Source organism: Podarcis muralis, chromosome 8 (assembly GCF_964188315.1).
Source record: "Podarcis muralis chromosome 8, rPodMur119.hap1.1, whole genome shotgun sequence".
In the NCBI taxonomy this organism is placed as follows: Eukaryota; Metazoa; Chordata; class Lepidosauria; order Squamata; family Lacertidae; genus Podarcis; species Podarcis muralis.
This window is the reverse complement of record NC_135662.1, coordinates 28662824-28676985: the sequence shown is the minus strand read 5'-3', so window position 1 is coordinate 28676985 and position 14162 is coordinate 28662824. Positions and strand designations below refer to the sequence as shown.

Here is a 14162-nt window from a genome sequence, read left to right as displayed (position 1 = left end):
TGTGGCAGCCAGGTTACTCACCAGGGCAGAACAGATTGAGCATGTTACAGCAATCCTGGCCTGACTGCACTGACTGCTAATCAGTTTCCATGCCCAATTCAAAATTCTGGTTTTGACCTATAAAGCTTTCAGTGGCTCAGGACCACAATAACTTGAAGGACTGCCTCTCCTCATATGAACTGACCCGGACCCAGCAATCAACACCTGTGGCCCTTCTTCATGAGAACCTCCACGAGAGGTCTGGAGGATGGCAACACGATAACAGGCCTTCTCAGCGGTGGCTCCCCATTTGGTGAATGCTCTCCCCAGGGAGGTTCACCTGGTGCCTTCTTTACATATCTTTAGGCACTAGGTTAAAACGTTTCTCTATAACCAGGCCTTAGCTTGGCTGAACATTCTATGACCATTATTGCTTTGTTTTCATTTTATTTGTATTTTGCGTTCTCATTTTGTAATTTTATGTTGTGTGCTAACTTGTGATCTTCGGAGGAAGGGTGGTATACAAATTTAATCAGTAATAATTGGGAATGGGTCACACTGAGGCCAAGCTATATGTATCCAGGTAGAACTGCAGCTGTTGCCTGAGCTCTTGCTACAGAGAACAGAAGCGCCACACCAAGTGCTACAGAGGCAACCCGCACCCCATATGGATCTATCTTTCACAAGATGGATCAATGAGCCGCAGTCTGCAGTCTTGTTATACTTTGAAGTATAACCCTGTTTAGCACAGAGAGAACACCACTAGTTTGGGCAGGTGAACTATTCACCAACAGAACTTCCATTTTATCTGAATTGAACTTGAGTTTTTTGGCCATCATCCACTCCATTATCATGCAACAAAGTGATGACCCAGGGTACCTATGGAATTGATGATCCAGGTAATCTTTGGAAGAATGTTCTCATCTTTATATAAGCAATAGCAACAAAGCACATAAAACATTGCTATAAAAAGGACAAGTTATATAACTTTAAACTTCTTTCTGGATTTGTTCAGATGTAACTTAAGTATAATGTAGATAGATTTGCACTAAATTATCTGTCAACATTCAGCTTCCATTTGATGATTCATATAGAATTGGCCCAAATATCATTTTTAAATAAACTGTGGCTCCAAAATAGCTGTACCAATGTTGACATTTGTTACCCTGCTTTACTTTATTTTACATCCAAAAAGACAAGGCAGTCTTCTTTTGTAAACCACATTTCTGTTTCTACACTTGTTCAGCACTTTAGTCTTTGAAAAGAGGCCTAGCTGACATCATCCATTAGATAACAAATAGTAACAGCAATTACACAAGGTCCTAGTTTAAGATGGAGCAACTGTGTCTGCCATTGTCATGATTCATCACACATTGCAAGGGGAGTGCTGACTAATAGACCATACTAAGCACTTTCAAAGCAACAACATGAATCTGAAATAGTTTATGTGTTAGCAACATGACTTGGTCCTCTTTTTAGTTCCCAACCTCTTCACTGAACCCTTCTATTAAATACAAAGTCCAACTGTACTTCATTTTGCTATTTGCTGGCTGCAGAATTGAGGGGTACCATTTTACTGAATATTCTCCCAAGGGAGAAATTCTTCAACAGTTTTTGGGGGGCAAAGGGTGCTTATCAACAGCAGTAGCAGCCTTTTTTCTTTAAGGGTCTTACTCCCTCTTTTTATTCTTTTTGCAGTAGCAGCACATAGTGCCCGACACTTAGCATCGCTGTAGAGCATGTTTTTTAGTGGGTGGAGTGGGGAGATGACCACCAAATAGAGAGGCACAGCATATTATGCAAAATTGCACTCTTCAGGGAAGAGGGAGGCATGAAAAGGATAATTCTCATGGAGCAATGTGTTCTGAGAAATTCTGGCACAACTCTATTCCTAAACTTATATCTTGCCTGGGGACTTGGAGAGGAGGAAATCCAAACCATTCCTTCAGTATGATCAAACAAAGCTATTTTGGTAGCCATTTTCAGACTGAGGAGCACGTTGTAAATTGCTTTTCTTGAGTTCATCAAAAGGGGGCGTAATTCTGGGGTCCAAATGGCTTGCCTGTGTATGGCTCCACATTCAGGCCCTTCCATCAGTTCAAGCAGGGGCGAGGACCCCAGGCCTAGGGACTGAATGAAGCCCTCCAGGCCTCTCTTATCTGCTCCTCAAAACTCTCCTAGGGCCCACCACCTCCCCAGACCACACCTCCTCACTGGCCTTGCTTTGCAACATGAGCATTTCTCCCTGGCTGTAATGTGTCCCCAAACTCTGATCATGCCCCTTGCTTATCTAGATAGAGGGTGGAGAGGGAGGTATGAGTGCATGGCGTTACCTGCCCACCACTGGCATGTGGGCCTTGGAAGGTCACCCAGAATGGAACGTGGCTCTTGGCCTGCAAAAGTTTCCTAAGTAGCAGAGTTCAGAACTTGGGAGGTCTCCTACCATTTTATTTCATTTTTTGCTAGATAGACTAATGGTTTGACTCAGGAGAGAGAGAATGAGAGAGAGAGAGAGAGAGAGAGAGAGTCTGTAAGTCATACAAATATATAACTGCACAAGATATGCTTAGCCAGGCTCTTTACGAAATTGATTTATGTTCCTGTAGGTAAGGAATGAAAGAATTCCTTGGGGTGGGGAAAAAAATAAATCATGCCTGCAGATTCACATGATGGTTCAATTTCATTTCTTTAATAGGTGATAGCAACAAATAATTTCTTATGCTATTGAAGCCATGCTTTTATTGTGCAGGGCATTGGCAAAACCTGCTGTAGTAATAGTAGTAGTAGTAGTAATAATAATAATAATAATAATAATAATAATAATAATTGTAGCTGGAATAACACAGAAGGCTTCTAATTACTTTCAGCAGGAGAGAGGATACAGATCCAGTAGCAAACCAAGCAATCAAATTATTTTTATCCCAACCATGTACAGGAAGTACACTGTGTGACACAGAGAGAGGTTCAAGATCTTTACTAGCAATGTTAATTTGAGTTTGTTGCCAGTTTTCGGCAAAGCATCTTCCTTCTGGCTGCTGAGTTTTCGCTGTGGAGACAGAAGGATTGCACAGCAGCTGAGAGAAGGCCACGCAGTACAGTACAACCTATAAAGACCAAACCTCTTCCTAACAAGAAGTTCTTAATCTGTGGTGGAAGGCCAAGCCGGGGGGGGGGGCAAGTGAACCTTTGAAGGTGCTTCACAGTCTGGGTGTACTGAAAGAAAGAAAGAAAGAAAGAAAGAAAGAAAGAAAGAAAGAAAGAAAGAAAGAGCTCCCTTATGCAGATTGGAGCCAGCAAGTGTGCCTCTGTGGATTATGTAAATTAATGTTTTGTGTCTTTCTTTCTTTCTTTCTTTCTTTCTTTCTTTCTTTCTTTCTTTCTTCCTTCCTTCCTTCCTTCCTTCCTTCCTTCCTTCCTTCTTTCCTTCTTTCTTTCTTTCTTCGTTTACCCTGGTCATTCACTCATAGTGTTGAAAAGAAAGTATATGGGTCCTTGATTATCATCCTCCCACTGTTTTCTTAGAAACATCATGCTCCTAAAAATAGGAGAACCTGAAAGGTAGATGCATCTCTGTGTTGCTGCCAGGTCATAGAATCATACAATTCATAGAGTTGGAAGGGACCCTAATAATCTAGTCCAACTCCCTGCAATGCAGGATGGCAGGTGAAGAATCCCTGACAGATGGTCATCCAACCTCTGCTTAAAAACCTCCAAGGAAGGAGAGTCCACAACCTCTAGAAGGAGTTCATTCCACTGTCGAACAACTCTTACTGCTGATAGATAGATAGATAGATAGATAGATAGATAGATAGATAGATAGATAGATAGTAGGTAGGTGATAGGTAGGTAGGTAGGTAGATATAGATAGATGATAGATAGATATAGATAGGTAGGTAGATCCTTTTAGATATTTGAAGATGCCTTAACAGTCTTGCCCTGTGGCCACCTATAATGCGTGTGATGTCACAAATTGGGCTTTCTTTCAACTTCACCTCCATTCACCCCCACTTTTCCTTGGTTCAAATCCAGAACCAAGGGAAGGATTGATTTCCTGGGGCCAGCAAAATGCCCCATGTTGTCCTGGCTCTGCAATTATCTGAGGCCTAATTGTATTGGGAGTAAAATCCTCTTGTGAATTGACCTCTCTCGTTTTGTCCCCCTTCAGTCTGACACCAACTGTGCTTTGCCTTGCCAGTGCGTTGCCAGTTGTATTGGTTTGGCTAGGTCAGAAGAAAAACACCCAGAGGATGTTCAGCTTTACAGATCAAAGTCTATAAACGCTGAGCCGCAAGACATAAACATCAAGATAGTGCTGACGTGTTCCCAGAGGACATAAAAATGCCAAAGAAACCTTTAATGTGAAAATGTCTAAGAATACAGTGACCCGGTCAAATGTCTGTGAATGGAAAGAAAGTCTGATAGGAGAAAAATATTGAGACTAATGTTACAACCCCAGAGATTCCCCCCCCCCATGGCAAGTTCCTCAGTATTTAATTTCTTTCCCCTCTCCTTCCCAACATATAGCTTAGCTTTAGAAGTTCAAAATGCTGAAAATCTGTGACCTTAACATTGCCATATTAAAATATTGCGGGAGAGTGGATTTATAATAAAAGATCACAGGATGAAATTTCCATTTTAATTATAGTCCACAATCTCCGGAATCCAGACAGAAACCTTGCACAGGTGATAACATCCCAGAATCATTTCCTGCAATACTGTGAGGGGGTTACCTACTGTTATTATTTTCTCTTTTAAACAGATACTTTTGAAAGCATCTCAGGTACATATTTAAAACTGAGGAAGCGGTTTGACCTTTCATTTAATAACACATTTATCTTAAAACTGCTGAAGATTGCATGGCAAATAATAAAACCAACTTCAGAAATCTCATGACTGCTCTTTCTTTACTGAAGCAAAGAGATCTGTGTAACAACCATCTCAATGCATTTTTGCCGAGACGAATTTGCCTGTTAGCATAATGTAAAAGCATCAGGCCAGTGCTCTTCTGTAGCAAAATGCCATGGCTCAGCCCTGTCAGCTCGCATGGCAGCATGTTTGGGTAGGGCAAACTGCAGTGTTCTGATAAGTCATTGCAGCAGCATTGTGAGACATGTTGCCCCAGTGTGATTAAGTGGTTCAGGGGTGGAGAACCACCAGCCCACAGACTAGTCATTGCCCACCAGGATGTCCTGTTTGGTCCTTGAGGCCATTTCCCCTAACCATGCCCATCTCTTAATTGGCTGGTGTCACTGATGGGACTTCAGATGAGCAGGGGTGCTTTGCCAGTGCATTCAGTGTGGTATTATTTTAGTGTACCATTAGATTCCTGATAAGGGGATGCGGGTGGCGCTGTGGGTTAAACCACAGAACCTAGGACTTGCCGATCAGAAGGTCGCGGTTCGAATCCCCGCGACGGGGTGAGCTCCCGTTGCTTGGTCCCTGCTCCTGCCAACCTAGCAGTTCGAAAGCATGTCAAAGTGCAAGCAGATAAATAAGTACCACTCCAGTGGGAAGGTAAATGGCATTTCCGTGCGCTACTCTGGTTCACCAGAAGCAGCTTAGTCATGCTAGCCACATAACCCGGAAGCTGTACGCCAGCTCCCTCGGCCAGTAAAGCGAGATGAGCACCGCAACCCCAGAGTCAGTCACGACTGGACCTAATGTTCAGGGGTCCCTTTACCTTTACCTAGATTCCTGATACCAAAATAAAACTCCAAATAAACAAGCAATCTCCTGTGATTTTTAAAAAATGCTTTAAAAAACCAAAGTGGAATAGGTGATGAAGGATCCTATATATTTGCTAATTTTTAGGCTTGGGGGCAAGCTATGCATGACGTATGCAAATTGATGATCATATTTTCCTAACGTGTTTTTTCTTTAGTGGAAAGGTGGGATAAAAACATATTCCAGTTGATAGATAAATAAAAAAATGCCGGGGACTGCTAGTTTGACTGAGGAAGGTCCGTTTAACTCCTTACCTTTTGCCTTTAAGTTGCCGCAATTTAAATGGCTCCGAGTGCCTCTGCTGCATTGAAATAAAGGCAAAATACCTTGGGAGACGTTAGTTTGACTCCTTTGTTTGTGAATTCTAGAAAGTCCATTAACACTGTGACATTGGTCATAGAACAGGGAAAATATTGTGGGGCTTTTCCTAAACTAATTTTGGGGCTGAAGTGTACGCAGAAGAGTAGGGATGTAATTTCCCTACTTCTTCAGTAATTTTCTCTGTATATATATAAAAAAAATTGAGACAGTATTTATTTTTCCTTTGCCAGAAAGATTTGCCTTAGTATGACTCTTGAAAAAGAAAGCTCAACTAAAATTAATAGATCTGTGTCCTTAATGCATTCATGAGGCAGGTCTAGGAGGAAATGGGAGACAGGCAAAAATACAACTCAGTGACGGTGATCTATGGGCAGGTAAAAGATGTGAATGTAGCTAGACTTTCAGATAGACGTTACTGGTTTTTCTTTGGCAGCTATATGAATGCTATATTAAAAGATAATGCCATCTCCAGGACGTGTGTTTCATCTACAAGTTGTGCATTTTCATGCATCTTTGGAAATAGTCGCTTGGGAAATAGTCAGAAATGACGGCCCCCACAACTGCACTGCCACCACGCACTGTTGGTCTGTTTTCAGTTTTTTCCCTTCAGCTTTTGCTAAAATGGGATGACTCTAGATGAGCATATTACTCCAAGTCGGGGTGGTCCAATGTGTGGGCCATTTTTGGTGGCCCTAGACAGCATCATTGTCCTAGACAGCATCATTGCCCGCCCGCCCACCCACACACACACAACCCCCTCACTGCTTTCCCAAAGCCAGGTGAGCGAAGCACTGGGCTTTGGGAAGGAGGTGTGAGGGCCTTGACAGTGTCATAGAGTCCTCCCTCCTCCATCCCAAAACCTAGTTAGTGCTTTGGGAAGAAGGTGGGAGTGCTCTAGGACCTCGTGTCTCCTTCCCAAAGCTCAGCACCTCACTTAGCCATCTTTGAGAAGACAGCGCAAGGGCTGGGGGGTGGGGCATTAAATTTTGGCCTCACTCCCCACCACCACCATGTGACAAGGCACTGTGCGGCCTTCAAGTTCTGTGTCAAAGTACTCTTGTGGCCCACTAGGTATGAGAAGTTGAACTGCCCTTCTTAGAGAGGGATCACCTCTCTGAAAGTGCCTACGGCCAGGTAGAATAATCCCAAGAGATGGAGAGGTTTGGGCTGGGTTTCATCTGCTGCTGCATTTTGCCTCTTGTAAAATGGTTGTTGTAGGCAGTTGAAGGAAGCCAATCCCCAGGGCAATCCGTAAATTTCCTTAATTCCACAAACACACAGGCACAAAAAGACTGATAGTGTTTGGAGGTAATGTGGAAGCCAGTTAAGATGATTACTTGCCTTTAGTCCCGTAAAGTTAATGGAATGAGAAGTACTTTGGCTTAAGTGGTTTGTGATATGAATAGTCAATATATTAAAGAACTGCTTCATCCAAACTAACTCATTTTGGAATTTTGTATGATTTGATTTTCAAAACGCCAGTGTGCAATGCCTGTTCAGAGAGTAAAGGAAGGAAGAGAAAATGACCTAAAAGAAAACGATAGAGACCAAAAAAACCTTGAAAAATGAATATGAATAAGAGAGAGAGGATTGCACCTCAGAAATGTGGGTCAATTCAGTTGCGCATTTATCCGGTGTGATTATAATATTTGGGATAGAGCAGCAGCTGAAAGCTGTCTGGGGTGGGTGGGAGGAAATACAGAAATTTTGAGAGGTGACATGGTAGTCAGGTATACTATTTAGACCAGGGATGAGAAACCTCCAGCCTGTGGGCCAAATTTGGCTTAGTAGGTCTCAATTTGGCCTGCGAGGCCATTTCTCCCAAATAATGTCGACCTACCTTACACCTGAAATCCTATGCTCTATCAGGTGTGGGGCACACGGAGATGCGGCTGTATTGGTTATGCAATCAAAATTCTTGTGGGCAACTTGATCACACAGCTGATCCTTGCAAAAAGAAGGGATTGAAGTCACCCCCTCCATCTGCTGAGGAACTGCATGACTGAGCTGCCTGCAGAGAACTCAATAACACAGCTGATCTCTGCAGAAAATATATTTGCAAGCCCTGTGCTCAGCACTTCCCAAGTGGTGAGCATATGGCTGTCTAAGCCCTTTGCGCAGTTCCCAAGCACCCAACCACCAGCTGGCTGTCAGGTAGCTTCACAAGCACTGTGCAAGGGACTTGGGCTGCTGGGTGGGACAACTCCCCGTTCATCATCTGATGTCATAATGATGTCAGGGTGATTGGCAGGTGGGCTGCCTCCCCTGCCTATCTTAGCTGGGCCACAGCCAATTGGGACAGATAAGGATCTGGTCTGTTGGGTCAAAAAGTTATCCACCTCCAAAAGAACTCCATGCATGAACAGCAGCAAAGAGGAACAGGTGAAGCCACCAAGTAGAAGGACCAGGAAGGGTTATGGCTCAGTGGTTGAGCACATGCTTTGCATACAGAAGGTCTGAGGTTCAATCCCCAGCATCTCCAGGTAAGGCTGGGAAATATCCTCATCTGAAACCTTTGAAAGCTTCTGCTGATCAGTGTAGCCAATGCTGATCTAGATCAAACTATGGTCTGACTCACATGTCAGCTCATATATGTTTCCCGTGTTCAATCCTTGACATTTCGCTAAAAGGATCAGGTGGCAGGAAATGGGAATGTCTTCAGGCCCAGATCCCAGATGTCAACAGTCAGCCAAAGGAGATAAAAGGGGGAGGAAATGGACCATTATTCTCACCTTGTCCTAGTCAACTTCCCAACGTTCCTATGAATGAGACAGAACGAAGATCTTATGACAGGACAAAGTGGGCAGAAGAGTCAGAAAGAGCTGGGGACATAGGAAGAATGTAGGAAGTGTGGATTGGGTTTCATTTACAGGCAGTAATGAACAGATTGGAATTTTTAGTGGAGTTACTCCTGCTAAGAGCAAGTGGTGTAGTGGTTAGGAGCAGTGGACTCATAATCTGGTGAAGTGGGTTTGCTTCCCCGCTCCTCCACATGCAGCTGCTGGGTGACCTTGGGCTAGTCACACTTCTCTTTAGTCTCTCAGCCTCACTCACCTCACAGAGTGTTTGTTGTGGGGGAGGAAGGGAAAGGAGATTGTTAGGTGCTTTGAGACTCCTTCGGGTAGTGATAAAGTGGGATATCAAATCCAAACTCTTCTCTTCCTTCTCCTTCTTCTTCTCCTTCTTCTAACATTCCATTTCACAAATTATTTTGTACAAGCTCTCCCCCCCCCCCTTGCAGTACATTTTAATTTAGATCTACAATATGTTTGCTTTCAGACATCAACATGGCAGGAGAGCCCAAACCATACAGACCTAAGCCTGGAAACAAGCGGCCACTTTCAGCTCTCTACAGGTAGGCTCATCTGCTCCTTACACTACCTAGGAACAGCTTCTGAGTCTTCAGGGTATGTTCCTCATGACGGTGAAAAATTATCTCTTAAATAAGGGTCCATCTTGTAATCCCTTGGCACAGGAACCTGGCCAGAAAATGAATAACTAAATGACGGCAACTTTGTCACCCATTCCTTGCCTCACTTTTTCTATTTATAACTTAACATTCACTCCATTGTGGCTTTTTCCCACCAGAGACTAGGGCAAGTTCCCACCTGCACGCAGCATCTTACAACCCATCTGTGAATATTTGGGAATTAAGTAAGAGTCCCACCATATCATCCAACAATTCTTGGTGCCCTTTAGGACATATTAAAGTCAGCCATATGTACACAGTTGTCCTTATGGCAGCGGGTCTAATTTTAAGGGCTTGGTAAAATCCTTTCTTTTTAACAGAGCATATTAATTAGTCTTATTGAGGGGTAAACAATTTAGAGCCATGGTGTTTGAAGGGCTCCCTAGTCCCAGAAGAACCTTCATGGTAAATAATCAGTTTTCACACACACACACACACACACACACACACACACACAAACCCTATCCTGGAGTAAAGTGGGTGGCAAGGTGCTCAAACAAGTGGTTGTCAACTAATTCCGGACTCTCTGGGATGACATCTGCTATCTAGATCCATTTCAAACCAGTTTCAGTCTGAGTTTGGCACCCATGGCTTTGGTTAACCTGGTTGGGTGAACTTAGACCAGGAGAAATGCAAAAGTAGTGCAAGTCTGAATTAATGGAAGTCCTCTCATGAGGGTAAGTAACTCTTTGGATCCCGGACATTATCTCTGGATTGGAATTGTTAGAAAATGTGTTCCTGGTTGAACCCAGCCCTCTTAAAAATAAGGACAATACAGGCTGCTGCATAATAAGCAAGAATTGCATTTTGTCAGCACAATTCATAACCTGCTTGTCAATATTAGCAGAGGACGGAGGAATGCAAACATAAAATCTCTATCTTAGGGGTGTTAGGAAGGCAGCCTTCTATTGTTTTTTGATTACGTACAAGTAAGCATGTGCTGAAGTGCCACTGGTTGTTTGCATTAGAACAGTCAGCCCCGTTTTGCTATGCCAAGTCTGATGGGCTCATTACAGCTTGTTGATGCAGGGTAGAAAAAGGTCAGCTGGCATCAGCTTTATCCAAATAAGTATTGATGTAGCTAGGAAAGCAGTACTTGAAGATGACAGCTGAACGTATATTTCCTCCTACTATTGCTGTGGATCTCAGGGCTGTATCCATATTGATCCAATTCTGTGAAAGACATCAGATAGGCAAATCTGTTGCTGAAAAGCTGAGATCCGTCAAACCTTATCATCTTCAAGTGCAGGTGTTCAGAGCAAAATAAACTAAAATACGACAGAGCAGGGATGGTTATTGATTGCTTGGCTGCTTTCTTCTTTAGAATACTCAGAAACCTATTTTATTTATTTATCTATCAGAATTGTTTATAGTCCTCCCTTTCACCAAAGATTCTGTGGGTGGGTGGGGTAAACATCTCAAAATATGAGCTAGTGTAGGGAGAGGAAATGGTAAGTGGGGGCATTGCAAGACAAAATGTAACAACCCTGTCTGTAGCTGCTTTGCTGCAGATCACCCTCTCTTGGTGGCATCTTGCTGTCAAGGCCTTGCAAGACCAGGGCTGGAAGGGACAGAGGTAAGAGTACATAGCCCATGTCAGGCCAAGAGAAAAAGCCAGAGCATTGACTTAACATAGGGGGCCAGAGACAACTCCAAGTCCGGGTCCAAAGCAGCCAACAGTGGTCAGAGAGACCACAGGCAGATATGTTGTCACAGAAAGTAGATGGCCAAGTTCCAAAAGGAAGACGTGGGGCAGGATGATGACAGCTGCAAGTCTAGCCTAGCACTGAATGATGAAGACTCAATATGCAACAATTGTATAAGGCCAGCAAATATCCCATTGGCTCTTCAGATCACCTGGCCTGGTGACTGTGGCTCCTCACCGTATCCACGATCTGAGTGGTGCTGCAACATGAGAGATACCTAGCCAATAATTCTCTCTGCTTGAGGGCTTCCCATGCCCTGGCGTCTCATACTTAGTGATGTGAAGTGGCATTTGAGGTTTCGGGGCACAAGGTGACTGCAGATGGTGTGGTTCTTCAAGTGTCTCAGCACAGTGATGGAGCATACTTAAGAAACCCCATAGGTGTCATGAATAAAAGCATTTAATGTGTGAAGGAGCAGCGGCATATTAATATTCCTTATTAAATTTAAAGGTCTACTCATAAAACCCTTGATAATTACTATGTTTAGTCATACCTATCTTCTTTATATAGAGAGTAGTAAACTTATGTATATTGTTTTTGAATGACGTTACAAGTTTACTTGGCAGATAAAATTAAAAGCGGTATAATTAAAGCATAAGTGTAATGGAGAATACACTTTATCAGCAGGAGAACAATGGAAAGAAAGCTATGCTGGATTGCTCTTCATAAGGAACCACCCTGCACAATTATGGGTGCTGAGAGGTGATGACTAATGTGTGAATAAACCCCACGATTAGAGCTTATTCTTTTCCATGTAACGCTGCAGTTTTAACATCTTTATTTTAGTTTCATTGCACTAAGTTACTAATTTAAATTAAAGAGCAATTTAAATGAAAGGCCAATGGATAATTGCTTTCCTCTATTGCCTGAAACTCTTTGAAGTAATTTACTGTATCACTACAAATCACCTAAAACCATTTAGTCAAATATACTAAGGGAGGGTCAAATGGAGGGCAGCTGTATTTTGAGCAAATTGAATCTCAACTCTTGAGAATGGATTTCAACCAGATTTTTAATTTCAGTGCTTTATCCATAGGTCATCACACATACCCCCCCCCCATTCCCTTTCTTTCAGAGAAATGTGCCCCCAATTATATATTTTATCTGAATATTGAAGTTGTCCCTCTTGCCTTCATTGCAAAACTTTATAACTGTCCATTTGCTCCTGCTGGTCTTTGTTACAAAATTTTGTATTCCTTTCTTTCTTTTTTATATTTACTGGCTGCTTCTCCTTAATGGAGCTCAAGGTGTGATATACATTGCCCTCTGCCACTCCATTTTATCCTCACAACACAGAGAGATAGAGACTGACCCTGCTTCGTGGCTGGCTGGGGATTTGAATGTGGGTTTCCCCTGTCATAATCAAAAACTCTAACCACTATATCACAGTGTGTAGAAGGTCCTTTCTGAAGTCCACTGATGTTGGGTCAAAGATTTTGGAACCCTTGGGAAATGTAGATGCCAGGTGAAAGTGGAAAATCTCAAGCGTGCAAAGAAGAATTCCCTCACACTGCCTATGATTTTCTTGGGTGCTTCTGTCCATCATGAAGATGGCGTTCTGGTGATGGTCGTGATCTTCTGCCAGACTTCGGTCCAGGCAGATGCCCGGCATTGCCCTCCTGTGTGCCCAAAGCAGGAGTGGGAAACCTGTGGCCCTGCAGATGTTGTTGGACAGCAACTCCTACCTGATCCACCTGGCATGGCCAAGAGTCAGGAGTGATGGAAGTTGGAATTCAACATCTGGTGGGCCACATATTCCCCTACAACATACAACGTCAACCTTGTGCAGTATGTTATCAATGTGTTCTTTGAATATATTTAACTATTTCACTGTATTGTTTGTTTAACAGACTTGAATCGAAGGAGCCTTTCCTGTCTGTTGGGTGAGTAAGAACCTGTAGCTGAGTATTGTAGTTTTGTTTTTAATTTCACAGGATACCCAGCTCTCTTAATTTCTTCAACAAGATTTAGGGTTTAGTACCATCATTGCTTTACTGTGGCACTCATTAAAATTTGGGGGAATAGGGATAGAGGAGTGATCACAAAAAGCACTGTATTGCACATAGATACAAACACACACACTTTGGCTGGAGATTTTTCTCAGAAACTATTCAGTTATACATAACTGGTGTAGTTCAATTTCCAACTACAGCATTGTCTTGCTTAATTTGAAGGTCTAATCACAAAGTGAGCAGCTATGCTGGTTTATTTAGTAGTACACTTAGCAGCAATCTAAGTAGCATTCGTACTGGCCTGATGTTTTCTCTGATTTACTGGAAGTGAAATGTATTTTTTTCCTAATTTCATTAACTTTTATTAGCCATAAACATATGATCAGATGAACATCCTAGCTAATTGTTTTTCCTCTGTGTGACCTTAATATATATCCTGAATACTCTTCATAATGGAAAAAGTCAACTGAGCATAGGATCACGTCCCCTTCCTTTATTGGTTACATTATTGCTTTCCTCTTCTGTTTCTGTCTCTTTCCTGTATGTGTTATCCAAAGAAATATTTTTGCTTGTGCTCTTTTGCAGTTGCATACAGACAACCATTTCCTTACCAGTTAATTTTTGCATTTTTTGTGATATTTCACTTGATGTAAAACCGAATTCTAGAAACCTAGCAGAATCTAGCAGAGCCTACATAAGCCTTGACTCAAGTGCTCCATCTTCCCCTTTCTTATTCCAAAGTACATGTAATAAGAAGTTCTGAAGCAGAATTTCCCAAATTTGGGTCTCCAGCTGATTTTGGACTACAATTCCCATCATCCCTGACCACTGGTCCTGCTAGCTAGGAATGAAGGGAATTGTAGTCCAACAACCGCTGGAGACCCAAGTTTGGGAAACACTGTTTTAAAGCTGCTGGTTTTTATTTTGAACTTCCTTCCCCATGATATTCAATTTTAAGGAAGTGTGCCATGTTCTACCTATGCTTAGTTAACAAACCAGAATATCAAATCA

At 42.6% G+C, this 14162-nt stretch overlaps 1 protein-coding gene across 7 annotated transcripts in view; it reads left to right on the top strand.

Moving 5' to 3' along the window:
* RALYL (RALY RNA binding protein like) overlaps positions 1 to 14162 on the top strand; it is a 247227-nt gene that overhangs the window by 198384 nt on the left and 34681 nt on the right. For all 7 annotated transcript variants that reach the window (XM_077932886.1, XM_077932885.1, XM_028736598.2 and 4 more), the window contains 2 exons: positions 9304 to 9379; positions 13050 to 13082. In XM_077932886.1, coding sequence (XP_077789012.1) covers positions 9304 to 9379; positions 13050 to 13082 — 109 coding nt within the window. The remainder of the gene's footprint in view (positions 1 to 9303; positions 9380 to 13049; positions 13083 to 14162) is intronic.